At 36.2% G+C, this 14,208-nt stretch overlaps 1 protein-coding gene across 5 annotated transcripts in view; it reads right to left on the bottom strand.

Moving 5' to 3' along the window:
* ANK2 (ankyrin 2) overlaps window positions 1-14,208 on the bottom strand; it is a 501,960-nt gene that overhangs the window by 169,038 nt on the left and 318,714 nt on the right. For all 5 annotated transcript variants that reach the window (XM_030916064.1, XM_030916069.1, XM_030916049.1 and 2 more), the window contains one exon: window positions 12,830-12,928. In XM_030916064.1, the coding sequence (XP_030771924.1) occupies window positions 12,830-12,928 (99 nt within the window). The remainder of the gene's footprint in view (window positions 1-12,829; window positions 12,929-14,208) is intronic.

Here is a 14,208-nt window from a genome sequence, read left to right as displayed (position 1 = left end):
TAGAATATATTCATGTTACTTGTGAAGTTAAGACAGATGATAGATAGATAGATAGATAGATAGATAGATAGATAGATAGATAGATACATAGATACATAGATACATAGATACATAGATAGATAGACATATATTTAAAACATATGGAGTATTTAGCCAGATATCAGAAGACATGAATTTGGATGAGACACCTGACCCTGTGAATTTCAAATTCCTGTAAAAAGTGTTATGGACACAATGTCTGCAATAGCCCCTTCCAGTTATACACTGAAGTGATTCAGTTAAGAGTATAATATGTGAAGAATGTAAGAGGCCCACACCCCCCAAGTAAAGCAAAATATTTGCATTTATTTATGGAAAAGTTATCTTCAAAATAGTTAAAACACTGTCTACATTTTATTGCAATGCTAACCTAGAAAGTTGAGATCTTTCTAAAAAAACTTCAGAAAATAGGAAGAACACCAAAACATCCATCTTAGATGATAGATGATGTTGTCTGTGGAGCCTTACTCCAAAATGCAATCAACGGCACATTACGAGAAAGAAGGAAAAGAGCTGTCACCTCTCAAGCCTTTGCACCTGGTCCAATTGTCAAATGTTAGTGAGTTATGAACAAGAATGATGCACAAATTATCATTAGCTCAATACGTTGTGCTCACACTGATGCAAGAATCCTTTCCTAGTGTGGCAGATTATATTTGCCTGTGAATAGAAGTTTCAAATCTCTGATCTGACTATCTTGATATAGTTCAATGTATAGAATTTGGTTTATTCTTCTTCTCTCTTCTCCATCAGTTAAGTTACCAGGTTTCTATCAACAGTCCTTATAGATTTTGTTGAGCAATACTTATTTCTACTGCTCTCCTCTGCTTCTTTCTGATATTCTTTATTTGAATGCAATATTCTTTATTTAAATGTAAATTTAGATTTGAATTATTTGAATGAAATTTAGATTTCCTTGTCCTCTTATTCCTTAGAATCAACACATCTAATAAATAGGGAGGGAAAGTAATTCAGGACCTAAAGAATCAACAAAAACTGATCCCATGCTTCCCACAAAGGTAGTATAATAGCCTTCCCATGCTCAAGAAGCTAACAATGAAAATAATAAATATAACAACAGCAACTAATGTAGAGTGCCCCTATGTGCTAAGGATTGTGTTAAGCGCTTTACATAATAATTTATTTCAACCCTCACAAAAACTCAATTTTATGTACTGTAATTATTCCTTACCTGTTTTACAGATAAGCAGATCGAAGCACAGAAATGGGAAGTAACTTGTCCAAGGTCACAAGGCTAGTGAGTGATGGAAGCAGGATTTAAATCTAGTTTATCTGACTCTGGATTCTTGCTGCTAAGCATTGCTAAACTGAAGACAGTCCAGGTTTAAATCAAATGCTGATATCACTGGACTTGATTAGCTCGCATTTTAATTCTTCCAAGCCTGCTACTTTTTACTCATTTTATGCTAAGGACCCAAAGTCCTCTGGTCAATTATTACAACTTTTTCAGTTTTTTGAACATATGCCTCAAATTTTCTTCAATGTAAAAATTGTCCCTAAAACATAAACCTTCTTCTATCTCTTGCTGGTAAAGGAAACCAAAATATTTTATCCCCAAAATATGAGACAGAGCAGGGACCCAGGGACCCCCTCCCTCTTAGGGACCTGCAGGCCCCCTAAGCATAGAAATAAAGGACAATCTTGAGTTCTTTCAAGGGAAATTCTAGGCACATAGCTAGCCCTGAAAAGTAAATAAGAAACCTGATGAGTAAGAAGGTAATAGCAGCCAAGGAAGCTAGAATCACAAGATGTTTGGTTCTCCTATAGGCACAAAAGCTAACATCTTAACATACGTCGCTGAGTTCTTTTTCAGAAACGCAGACCCACAACAAATAGATCTGCTGGCACAGAAACCCCGGTAAAGGAGAATGGGGGACTGACCTCTGGCCAACATCCTTTGTTTTACATTTCCCCCGAGGGGCCTGAAAAAAGTCACACCCATGAACCCGGGCTAACATTCTTTTCTACTGACCTGACATTTTTATAACAAAGCTTCTGTTCCTTACCCAACTGCAAATCAGAAAATCTATGACCTGTAAGTCCCCCGCTTCAAGATACCCTGATCTTTTAGGCCAAAATCAATGTGGAACCCCCATGTTTTGATTTACAATTTTGCCTGTAACTTCTGCTTTCTAAAATTTACCCCTGCCTTTAAAAATCCTTACCTGCAAGCTATCAGGGAGGTCAGGATTTAAGCATGAGCTGGGCTAGGCACCCTGCCAATAAACATCTCCCTTTCTCCCACTGCAAACCTCGGTGTGGATATCTGGCATTACTGTACAGGGTGAGTGGGCCCCAGTTTGGTTCGATAACAAATATCCTTCTTTTTTTTTTTTTTTTTTTTTTTTTTTTTTTTTTTTTTTTTTTTTTTTGAGACGGAGTCTGGCTCTGTCGCCCAGGCTGGAGTGCAGTGGCCGGATCTCAGCTCACTGCAAGCTCCGCCTCCTGGGTTCACGCCATTCTCCTGCCTCAGCCTCCTGAGTAGCTGGGACTACAGGCGCCTGCCAATACACCCGGCTAGTTTTTGTATTTTTTTTAGTAGAGGCGGGTTTTCACCGTGTTAGCCAGGATGGTCTCGATCTCCTGACCTCGTGATCTGCCCGTCTCGGCCTCCCAAAGTGCTGGGATTACAGGCTTGAGCCACCGCGCCCGGCCTACAAATATTCTTCTTTGACATATTTTGAGATGGCCATTCAGAGGGCCTGCAAAAAGAAGTAGCCCTGCAAAGGGGCTAGATTTGCAACTGTAGAGAATCTGCATTGATGCAGCCAGGCTTTCTCTGCAGGCCCTCCCTTGTCCAGATCTAGAAAAAGTGAACTGAGTGTCTGCCACCTTCAAAGGTCTGAGAGAAACATTCACCACCTATTTTCTCCAAGGGGTACTACTACTGGTGAAGTTTCATCTATATAGCAAGACCTCCTTTGCTAGCCAGACCTCATCTTCTCTCCCTCCCATAACTTGTTTTGCCATGCTCCAGGCCGCTATTCTTTCTGTATCCTCAAAATGGTATAAAAGTGTCAATCATCTGGCCATTTCTTTGAGTTGTTATAGTTTTGTATGGCTCCCGTGTACGTTAATACACTTGTATTCCTTTTCTCCTATTAACTTGCCTTTCTGTTAGTTGATTTTTAGCCAGCCTTCAGAGGATGAAGGGGAAGTATACCCTTTGCCCCTTCACTGGCTTCACTGCTCTGGCAGTCTCATTCGAGTCCACTGCTTTAATAACCACTTACATCAAATGATGTAATAACCACTTATATTTCCTTTAGGAATGTATAACAAGCAGTTCAAATGGCATTCATGATCTCTTACTCTCCTCACCAGACCAAAAACAAAACCAGAAACAAAGTGGCTCATGCCTATAATCCCAGCACTTTGGGAGGTGGAGATGGAAGGATTGCTTGAACCCAGGAGTTCAAGACTAGTCTGGGCAAGATAGCAAGACCCTGTCTCCATAAAACATTTAAAAATTAGTTCAGCATGTTGGCACATGTTTGCAGTCCTAGCTACTCAGAAAGCTGAGGTGGGAGGGCTAGGAGTTTGAAGTTGCCATGAGCTATTATCATGCCACTGCACTCCAACTGGGTGACAGAGTGAGATTCCACCTCAAAAAAATAAAATAAACAGAGAAATCTTTGTCTTTATCCACTGTTTTATATTATAGTGTTGCATTACCATCTATACTGTTAGGCAAGGGAGAGATCCCTTGACACTATCCTCTTCCTCACCTCCAAAGGCCATCATCATCAAGTGCTCTGAATTCGGTCCTTAATCAGTCTTGCAATAGTTCCCTTTTCTCCATCATCCAGACCACCACTACTCCATTCCAAGATAACATCGCCTCTTATATGGAGTAGATCATGACAACGGTCTCCAAATGATTTGCTTTGCATTGCCCCTGACTCCCTTCAATTTGTTCTTCAAGTTGCACCAGAGTGATGTTTTCAGAATCCAAAACAGAATCCTGAGCTTGTTCCACCCCCAAGCCAACCTCATATTGGGCTTAGGATACACGTCTTAGAAGGAAAACCTTAATATGGCTCATAAAGTCTTGCAGGATCTGACTTTCTTCCTCAGGCTTCATTTCATACACTGCGTTTCCCCTGGATGTTTCAGCTTCCAGACAGCCCATTTCTTTTAGGTTCTTGCTCGTATGATTGCATTTGACCATAGCACATTTCATCCCCTGATCCCTGATGTGTGCATTAACACTTTCTTTTATAAAAGTAGTTCAGTTACCACTTCCTAGGTCTTCTTCCCCCTGCCCCCTGCCCACCTCATCATTGTAGTCTTAGCAAATGTTCGAGGGCACACACTGGATGCTCAAATACCTGCTGAGTGAGTGAATGTGTGAATTATTACTTCCAATCAGTTTCTATTGGAAAGTTTTAATTAGTGTCAAGTTTTTACTTTTTTTTTTTTTTGGCTTTGTAATCCTTGCCTCAAAGGATTATCATTTTGGTTCCTGATGGTTTCACCTAGCATCTTAGTTGTGGAACATACACATTAATGCTGTAAGATTCGAGGTAACAGGCAGAATGCTACAGTACTATTTTAACCATTTACTACCAGAGTAGCTTATCCTTCATTTTAACTCAGAAGGGGAGAAAAAGAAGTAACTCTTATCTAAAATTTGAAGTCTATTTCTATTAACAGAACTTGGAGACTATTTACTTTTCTGCCTACAAGTCTTAACTGACTACAAATTTAGTTCCTTTAAAATGCAGTAACATTGGACTTGGATAGGCCTGTGTAGTGATAAATAAATGAAACATCTACCAAAGATTTTAATGTGATGATGTCTTCTATTATTCATTCACATTTCAGAACAAAATGACAATCAGGATTCAGCCTTTCCATACAATCTGACCCAAGAAAATGAGCATAAAGGCAAAATATAATTGTATTAATTTTATTTCAAAAGATAAAAGGTTACTTTATTATAAATAAAAATACTGTCTTTTAGGATGTGTGAGAGTGTGTGTGTGTGTGTGTGTGCATGCGCTTTGCAGAGTAGTAATTTTAATGTTGGAGTTCTACTGGAATAGGGAATAGTAATGTCTTTCTTGGCAATTTTTTTTTTTTTGAGATGGAGTCTCATTCTGTATCCCAGGCTGGGGTGCAGTGGAGCGATCTCGGCTCATTGCAACCTCCGCCTCCCAGCTTCAAGTGATTCTCCTGCCTCAGCCTCCTGAGTAACTGGGGTTACAGGCACCCACCACTAAGCTCAGCTAATTTTTGTATTTTTAGTAGAGATTCAGTTTTACCATGTTGGTCAGGCTGGTCTTGAACTCCCGACCTCAAGTGATCCGCCCACCTCGATCTCCCAAAGTGCTGGGATTACAGGCATGAGCCACCGCACCCAGCCTGGGCAAAATTTTAAAGACATCAATTCTCATCTTTTTCTCAAGCATATTGAGAAATAGAGAACTGAAAAAAGCATATTTCCTTTAACTTGGAGTGCTGAGGAGCACAGATGCATCTGCAAATTTGTAATTACCCAGTGGCCTGATTTTCAGAGTCAAAAACACAAGTGTCCTGACTTCTTTTTTATCCCTTGTCAAATGCAAGTACCTGCTTTCATCTGAACTTCAAAGGATTTGTATTACAGATAGTAATACTCCCAATGGAAAAAGACAAGACCCTTATTAAGAAAGATACACCATGGAATACTATGCAGCCATAAAAAGGAATAAGATCACGTCCTTTGCAGGAACATGGATGGAGCTGGAAGCTATTATCCTCAGCAAACTAACACATGAATAGAAAACTAAACACCACACATTCCCACTTATAAGTGAGAGCTGAACAATGAGAACGCATGGACACAGGGAGGGGAACAACACACACTGGGGCATGTCAGGGAGCAGGGGGAGAGAGAGCATCAGGAAAACTAGCTAATGCATTTTGGGTTTAGTACCTAGGTGATGGGTTAAGAGGTGCAGCGAACTACCATAGCACACGTTTACCTATGTAACAAACCTGCATGTTCTGCCACATGTATGCTGGAACTTAAAATGAAATAAAATTAAATTTTTAAAAAAGAGAAAGAAAGAACCATATGCATATATTTTGGGGGGAAAAACCCTGAAAATAAAACCTGTTTAAAAAATATCTGTGACTATGGATCTCATTTTATACACTGTGTGTGTATGTGTGTGTGCATATGTGTGCATCTGTGTATGTGTGTGTCTCTGTGCATATGTCACAGAACAGAATGTTCCATTACGAGCTTTTACTTTCAGAGCCAAGGATGGCTCTACGACCATATGGAAGCAATTCAAGGTAATGGGCATGCTGGCCAACTATGTGGGTTTCCTTCCTCTTCACAGTTCAGTTCCATTATCTGTGACAACGGGTTAGGGCCAATGAAGAAAAAACTCTTGGTAGCCACACCTGAAAAGACATTTATCATTGTATATAGTGGGTGTATGCACCTCCATAAATCTGGGGGTATAACCAATGGTGATATAATCTTACAACTGGCATTAATAGTTGTGGTCTGTAGAAATACAAAAGCTAATAAAATAATCACATAATCATGCTTGAGTTATAAATAGGAAAGCCTTCTTTTGAAACAATATTTTCAGGATTGAAACAACAAAGAGTATTAATCACAAAACAGGCAAAAATAACCAATAAAAATAGAAATAAATTTTCATAAGATATGGTATCAAAAATGTCAAGTGAGAACATCTTATTTGAACTCACTTGATGTTAAAATAAGATGAAAAGGAAAAAAATCTGTTTCTAGAGTCCTTATGAGAAGACAGAAACAAGAAATTCCAAGAACAAGTAGAAGAATGTGGAGACAGATAAGAAAAATGAATTGAAAAGGAAATCACCAAACAGTTTCAGAAATTATATTTAAGTCTTACACATGTTAAAAATTTTGTTTGATTGAAGAACAGTCTAAGAGGATGGTTGAATGAAGCCCAGATTATGGATACACCCTCCCAGTACACCTGAATCTCTTTACTCACTAGTTGCCTAGCTTTGCAGAAGGCTCTTAGTTATAACAGCATCTAAGTGCCTAGAGAAGCAGGGTTTTGGACTTCCCTAGTTAAAGTAGTTTAGTGGGAAAGACTGAGGTATACCTAGGATTATTTGAAGAAAAGTGTCCGTACCAATGACCATAGGTTTGTGGCTCCATCACTGTTATGAGACCTTGCTTTTCCTACCTGGGCCTCAAATTTTTCTATGTCCAAAATGAGACTATTCATTGCTGATTCACATAATTATAAATGAGAAATAAATAAAAATACAATTTAACATTAAGGGTCTGAATGCAAGATATTATTACCGGGCTGTAGTTTGGTGACAAAGAAATTTCTCCAATGCAGACTGACTGCCCCAGACACAAACTTCTTGAGGAGCCTCATGAGAACTTCTAGTCCTTCCCTTCTTCTAAAAAAAAGCCACATTTTCCTAAACGAAAGAGAAATTTACCATACCCATTCTCTAAAATTTTGCTTAGCTTCTCATGTTTGATGATGGTGTCTAGTCCAAGATCCAGTTTGCCTTTTCTTCTTTTTATCATGTAACAATACACATTATATAAACCAATTTCCTTTGTAATAATAAAAAACAGATATTTTAAGATAATTTTGCTTTATTAGTGTGCTCCTTCTGATTAATGATTTTATATTCAGAGAATATATTCATAATTAGTAACTAAAGAAAAAAATTCTCCTACATGAGAACTAAAAATTATATTTTTTTGTAGAGAAAATAATAATGGGGAAATCCTAAAGGCAGATTTCCTTGGTGGTAACAGCAGAATATTTTTCATTTTTTGAACATTTTGCAGGGCATTTATAGTTCATAAAAAATATTAAGTGAGAAATTCCATCTTAAACATTTTACATAGATTCTACTTTAAGAAAATCAGCTTATTTGGACCTGAATAGGCTTTGGGCTAGAAGAAAAATGAATTTTTAAAATTATTCTTTGAGATCCGTAGAGAAGGTAGAACTGTTATGGGAACTATGAGAACCAGTGTTGCCTGAGGATGAAGATTACGGGCAAGTAAATGAGCCACCTGAGTCTCAATTTGTCATCAATAATGATAAAGTAAAGGAAGATCAAAAGAGAGAATGTAAACAACACACTAGAGACAATGCCTGGCAGTCAATGTTATTACCTGTATTATTATTAATATTATTGTCTACTGTTAGGAGTGATTGGAATACACAACAAAGCTAAGACTTATACATAAAAAGTATACATGCATATTTTCATCCTCCAATCATATATGTGCAAGGTATTATGCAAAATCCTGAAACTATAAAGAAGTGTGAGAAAAAATTATCTGCTCCCAAGAAGTTCACCATCTTGGAGAAATTATAGATGTATTTTTTTTTTTTTTTTTTTTTTTTTTTTTTTTTTTGCAAACAGAGGTAGGCAAATATCAATAGGCAAAATGTCAACAAAGAGTGCTACAAGTATTTAAAGAAACTCATGATTCTAAGAATTTTTTTTTTTAATTTTCTAAGTAGAGTTTCTTTGATAACAATATAGAATTTGAACAATTTTTTTAAAGTCATGTCTCTGAGTCTAACAGACTTACAGGTTATAAAAGTGACCAAATAAATGTCCCATACAGCTTAGATGGAAATCACCCCAACATCACTTATGTAGGATTATTAAGAGGATGATGCCCACTAAAGATTTTCTGCAAGTGACTGTGTTTTCAGAAAGCAAACAATCATCTTCAAAGCAAATAACATTCCTCAACTCTATAATCTGACTACTAACTCCATAATTCCAGCACCATGAATGAGACCTCCATGTCACTGAATCCAGGATACCACAGAACCAAGCCAGAGAGCTACATGGTCAGGGGCAATACTTAAAATCACACCAAGAACTGGCTCAGCAGGGACCACACTGATACCACTGCTGAACAAAGAAACCAAAATAATTTTTTCAACTATTTCAACTAATCATTTTTTCAACTATTAATGATGGGCACATAAATTCAATACAGGAAAAAACAATAAATCAATTACACTACACCATTTAAAGTACTGAAGTTGATCCAGCTGGTGTTCTGGAACTCTTAATGAACTAAGGACACCCTCTACCAAAATTGGCACCATGTCATGTGGAGGTAAGCCTCACATGAATCTCATAGTTTATATGCAAAATGCAGAAAAATCCCTAAGTGTGTATTTCCCCATAACCTATAATTCAAAAAATTTTACTGAATATATTCCTTGAAGGTTTTTTCAGAAAATTTGTTATCTTCCAAATTCAAAAATAACTTTAGCAGTCTGTTTCCAAATAACTCGGAAGTTTGCCAAAGGCATAGTACTATGCAGCTGCCAATGTTCCTATAATTTCAGACTATTCCGCATTTCAATGGTTTAAATTATGTTCTTAGAAAGATGTGGAAGAAGGTATCACTTGAATACTAAATTCAGACATTATGTTGTACATTCAGGATTCCTACGTCCTTTTTCTGGTGTTTAAAAGGAAAAGACTGTTTAACTGCCATGAGCATGTCTCCCATCCATCCACTTGACACCCGATATTGTCTCATAAAGAATCCTGTATCTTACATAAGACAGTACTGAGAGAAATAATATCTGTGGAGGAACTCAAATCAGCCCTCAATGGCCCTGAAACCATCAGTTTTGGGATTGACTCACACACAGGGGCAAAATAATCAACCCTCTTATATAAATTCATGTATTTTAATTTTAATCATTATATTATAAAACATTCTAAGTAATAATAATTTTTTTCAACTATTAATGATGGGTACATAAATTCAATACAGGAAATAATGTCATAGGCCATATCAAAAGACTTAGAAAAATATTCTAAATTTTAATTATTAATTTTTCTTACTCTAAAACTTTCACACAATATGAACATTAGTTTGAAGCTATTTGTCAGAATCTCCTGCAATATAAATTTTAAATTGACCTAATAGTATAAATAACAAATGGGATTATTTTAACATCTTAATAGTGATACCACCCTTCTTTTAAGATCTGTTGTAATATGCATGTTTACGTTTTATAAAGAAAAGCCTCAATGACTCTGAAAGCAAGTTATGATTAAATGGTTTTAGCTGGTTCTCCTTGAAAAGCCTCCAAAGCATATACATTTCCAATAACTACTGTACAATAACTGGTATCATAGCTTTAACAAGCATTTACCTTGCAGCATTTGCTACTAATCAACTTTTATAACAACACTATGTTCATCATTTTGAGAAAAGTAAAATATGCTCTTTTCACAGATTTTAACAGCACCGATGTGTAGGTGAATTTCCTGTCAAAGTTAGGAGAACCTCCAATGAACAACTGAATTTAACCAGGCCTTCATTTTCCTGCTTTATGAGTACATTATTGATTCAGTCATGTAGTTGAATCTATACCTTGTGAATCTTACTGCAATATCTTACACCCAGTTTTCCCTCACGTTTGCTAAAGCAGTAGTTCACAAATGTGGTCCCTGGACTAGTAACATTAGAATCATCTGAGAACTTGTAAAACTTGAAAATTATCAGGTTCCACTCCAGAACTGAATCAGAAACTCTAGGGAGGAACCTAGAAACATGGGTTTCAACACACTATGTAGGTGGTTATGATGCAGACTAAAGTTTGAGAACCTCTGTCTAAAGCAAAAAGATGTTCTCTTGATATAAAGAAAGGTTTGCCAGCATTGGGATAGCTCAAAAAACTAAAAACAGAACCACCATTAGACCCAGCAATCTCACTATTGCTTTGGGTAACTACCCAAAGCAATACCACTTTTGGTATTTACCCAAAGGAAAAGAAATCGTTACATCAAAAAGACACCTTCACTCTTTTATTATTATCATTATTATTATACCTTAAGTTCTAGGGTGCATGTACACAACGTGCAGGTTCGTTACATAGGTATACATGTGCCATGGTGGTTTGCTGCACCCATCAACCTGTCATCTACATTAGGTATTTCTCCTAATGTTATCCCTCCCCCAGTCCCCACCCTCCGACAGGTCCTGGCATGTGAAGTTCCCCGCCTTGTGTCCATGTGTTCTCATTGCTCAACTCCCACCTATGAGTAAGAACATGCGACACCTGTACTCTTATGTTTACTGCAGCATTATTCACAGTAGCAAAGTCGTGCAATCAACCTAAGCATTCATCAATGGTTGACTGGATAAAGAAAATGTGATACATATACACCATGGAATACTAGGCAGCTATAAAAGAGAATGAAATTACATCCTTTACAGCAACATGGATGGAGCTGGGGGCCATTATCCTACATGAAATAGCTCAGAAACAGAAAGTCAAATACAGCATGTTCTCATTTAGAAGTGAGAGCTAAACAATGAGTTCACATGGACATAAAGATGGAAATAATAGACACTAGGGACTCTAAAAGTGGGGAGGGGGATAGGGGACTGAGGTTGAAAAATTACCTATTGGGTACAATGTTCACTATTTGATTACATAATATATCCATGTAATAAACGTGCACATGTACCCCTTGAATCTAAACAAAATAAAGTTTAAAAAAGAAAAGTTTTGAATCACTTATGGTGGAGCAGTAGCTTCTGCAGGGACCTTTCTCTCCAAGCCTAAAATGCCATTATACTTTATAAAAATACAGATGTTCTTTATAGAAGGTACCAAATTATAAAAATTTCATCTAGTAAGGGTTTTAGACTAAGGCATATTCTCAATACATGTTAAAATATGGATGTGCATCCAACTGAATGTTTGAGTTGTAAGGAAAAAAATGTGGCTAATTAAAATAGCATGATATTACAAAGATAAAAATAATGTCTCATCTATCATAATTTCAACAGATTTTCCCCAAAATTAAAATCAAAGAAAATAGGGCTGATTTAACCTTTGCCTTTTGTATTTTCTAGGTCCAGAACTTGTGCCATCTATAGAACTAGAGCCATGCCTAGGTAATGAATGAATGAACTATATAGTTAATATATATTCCTACACAATGACCTTCAAAGGCAAGCTGGTGAGGTTATCCCAAAGAACAGATGGAACAGAGCTGGCGCATTTTGCTAATATCCTCCATGATATAGTCTGTGTTATCAGAAAAGCAAAAGAGAAAACCCTAAAAATAGAGAGAATGAATTTTATCATAAAGATATATTTCTCAATCCCCACATGCATACATGGTATAACAGATATCAACAGTAAAGCTTTGGGCAAAACAATGTTTTCTCCTCTTTTCCACCAGAAAAAAAAAGGGGGGAGGATCAAGCTTATAGTATAATTTTGATTAAGTAATTATTGTGTAATTTTTTTCTTAATTTCATTTTAAAACCATACATTTCCTATTTATTATTAGTAAAGCTCACATTGAGGGTATAAAGTGACCAAAGTAGTGTTATTCCCACCTTATAGCAGATTTTCCACTGGAATGTAAATCTTTCAAGAATATTTTCAATTTACAGAAAGAGAATACTTTTATAGAGTAACATGAAACTTGCATGAATAATTCATATTTCTCAGATGTCACTGTCATTCTGAAAAAAAGCACTTTATATTCTTTTGAAAAATACTTAGAGACAATGATAGACTTACATTTGTCAAGTGCTAAGTTACATTAAAAGGGAGATCATATGTTGAAAAAATAAACTTCATCATAAAAGTTAATAAAATAATTTGGCTAAAATAAATAACAAATCACTTCTAATAAATTTATCAGTAAAACAGCTAAACCCATTAAATCAATTTCACAAAACTGTTCTAATTTAAATGTATGCACATCAGGGAAAATCTGAATGGAATACCTGAGACTGTGCATTAATATTGGCTCCTTCCTTAACAAGAACTTTGACAACTTCTGCTTGTCCAGCCAAAGACGCAATGTGAAGAGCGGTATTTCCCTTCTGTTGTGGAGAAACAAAATAGAAAATGTTCAAGGTTTCTGAATTTTGCAGAAATCAAAATGTGCAGGCATTTTCAACTTCGCTAATCACTTTAACTGATTACAATTTGCTATTTTATCAAGATAGTAGGCCACTTACGAAGAGATTAATTTTTACCATCAAAAAAAATTTTTTTGGCCACCTCATATAGTGTCTTCCTTTTCTATTTTCAAAATATTGGTTAGTGCTAACACGGAATGACTGTGTTTTCAATGAATCAAAAATTTGCAGGGGCTGTGTGTGTATGTGTCAGTATCTCATGAGATTCATGCAATTTAATCAACAACTAAAGAATCCTACTGCAAAGAAATACTAACTAAAAAGAAAGTTTACTGAAACATTCAGTTTCTTTCACCTTGCAAAGAAACCTAGGAATTTTTAGTGGTAGAGAAACGGATGGTTTATAGTTGTGTTTGCAGCTAACTAGGGCACTTGGGAATATGTTGGGAATAAGGAAAATAAATTTTACATAAATCATAACAGTACCAATGATTTTCTACCATTTGCTGCATCGAAATTTACCAGCCACAACACCAATACCAATGAAAAATAATTTAAACCTTTTGTGAAAATAAAATAAAGGCCAAGAGATTAAAAATACCTGTGATGTGATTAAAATAAATAACAAAAAGAAAAAAAAAAAAAAGAAACCAGTATATTCCAGGCCATAAGTTTGGACTCTAGTTCTCTTTCTGTCTCCAGCTCACTGTGGGAGCATTAGGCACTCACTTAATATTTGGGGGCCTCAGTTTTTTTCTGTTTAAAAACATGAGATTCTTTTCTGGGAAATTCTACAATTCTAATCTATGATTAAAAGTAAGCCTACTTTTTAAAATATCAATAGAGTTTAGAAGAAAGGAAAAACAAAAATAGTAATAAACACTTAAGCAAGCAAAAATAATTGGCTTAATGAATACACTATATTAACGTGAGCAACCACACACCATCTCATACCAGTCAGAATGGCTATTACTAAAAAGACAAAAAATAATAGATGTTGGTGGGGTTGTACAGTGGCAGCCTCAAACTCCTAGGCTCACGTGAGTGCTCCTCACGCTACAGCCTCCAATGTAGCTGGGATTACAGATGTGAGCCAGTGAACTGGGCTTCAAATAGATATTCTTTAAATATTTGTTTAAAATGTATTTGATGTGCTAGAGAGAAATGTTAATAAAAATGTTTACTCTTTCTTTATGTTCAAAGTAAGAAATGTATTGCACATAGTGAATTCCCATGTTTAC

Source organism: Rhinopithecus roxellana, chromosome 2, assembly GCF_007565055.1.
Source record: "Rhinopithecus roxellana isolate Shanxi Qingling chromosome 2, ASM756505v1, whole genome shotgun sequence".
Lineage (NCBI taxonomy): Eukaryota > Metazoa > Chordata > Mammalia > Primates > Cercopithecidae > Rhinopithecus > Rhinopithecus roxellana.
The sequence above is the reverse complement of the archived record's forward strand: the minus strand, read 5'-3'. Positions and strand labels throughout refer to the sequence as shown.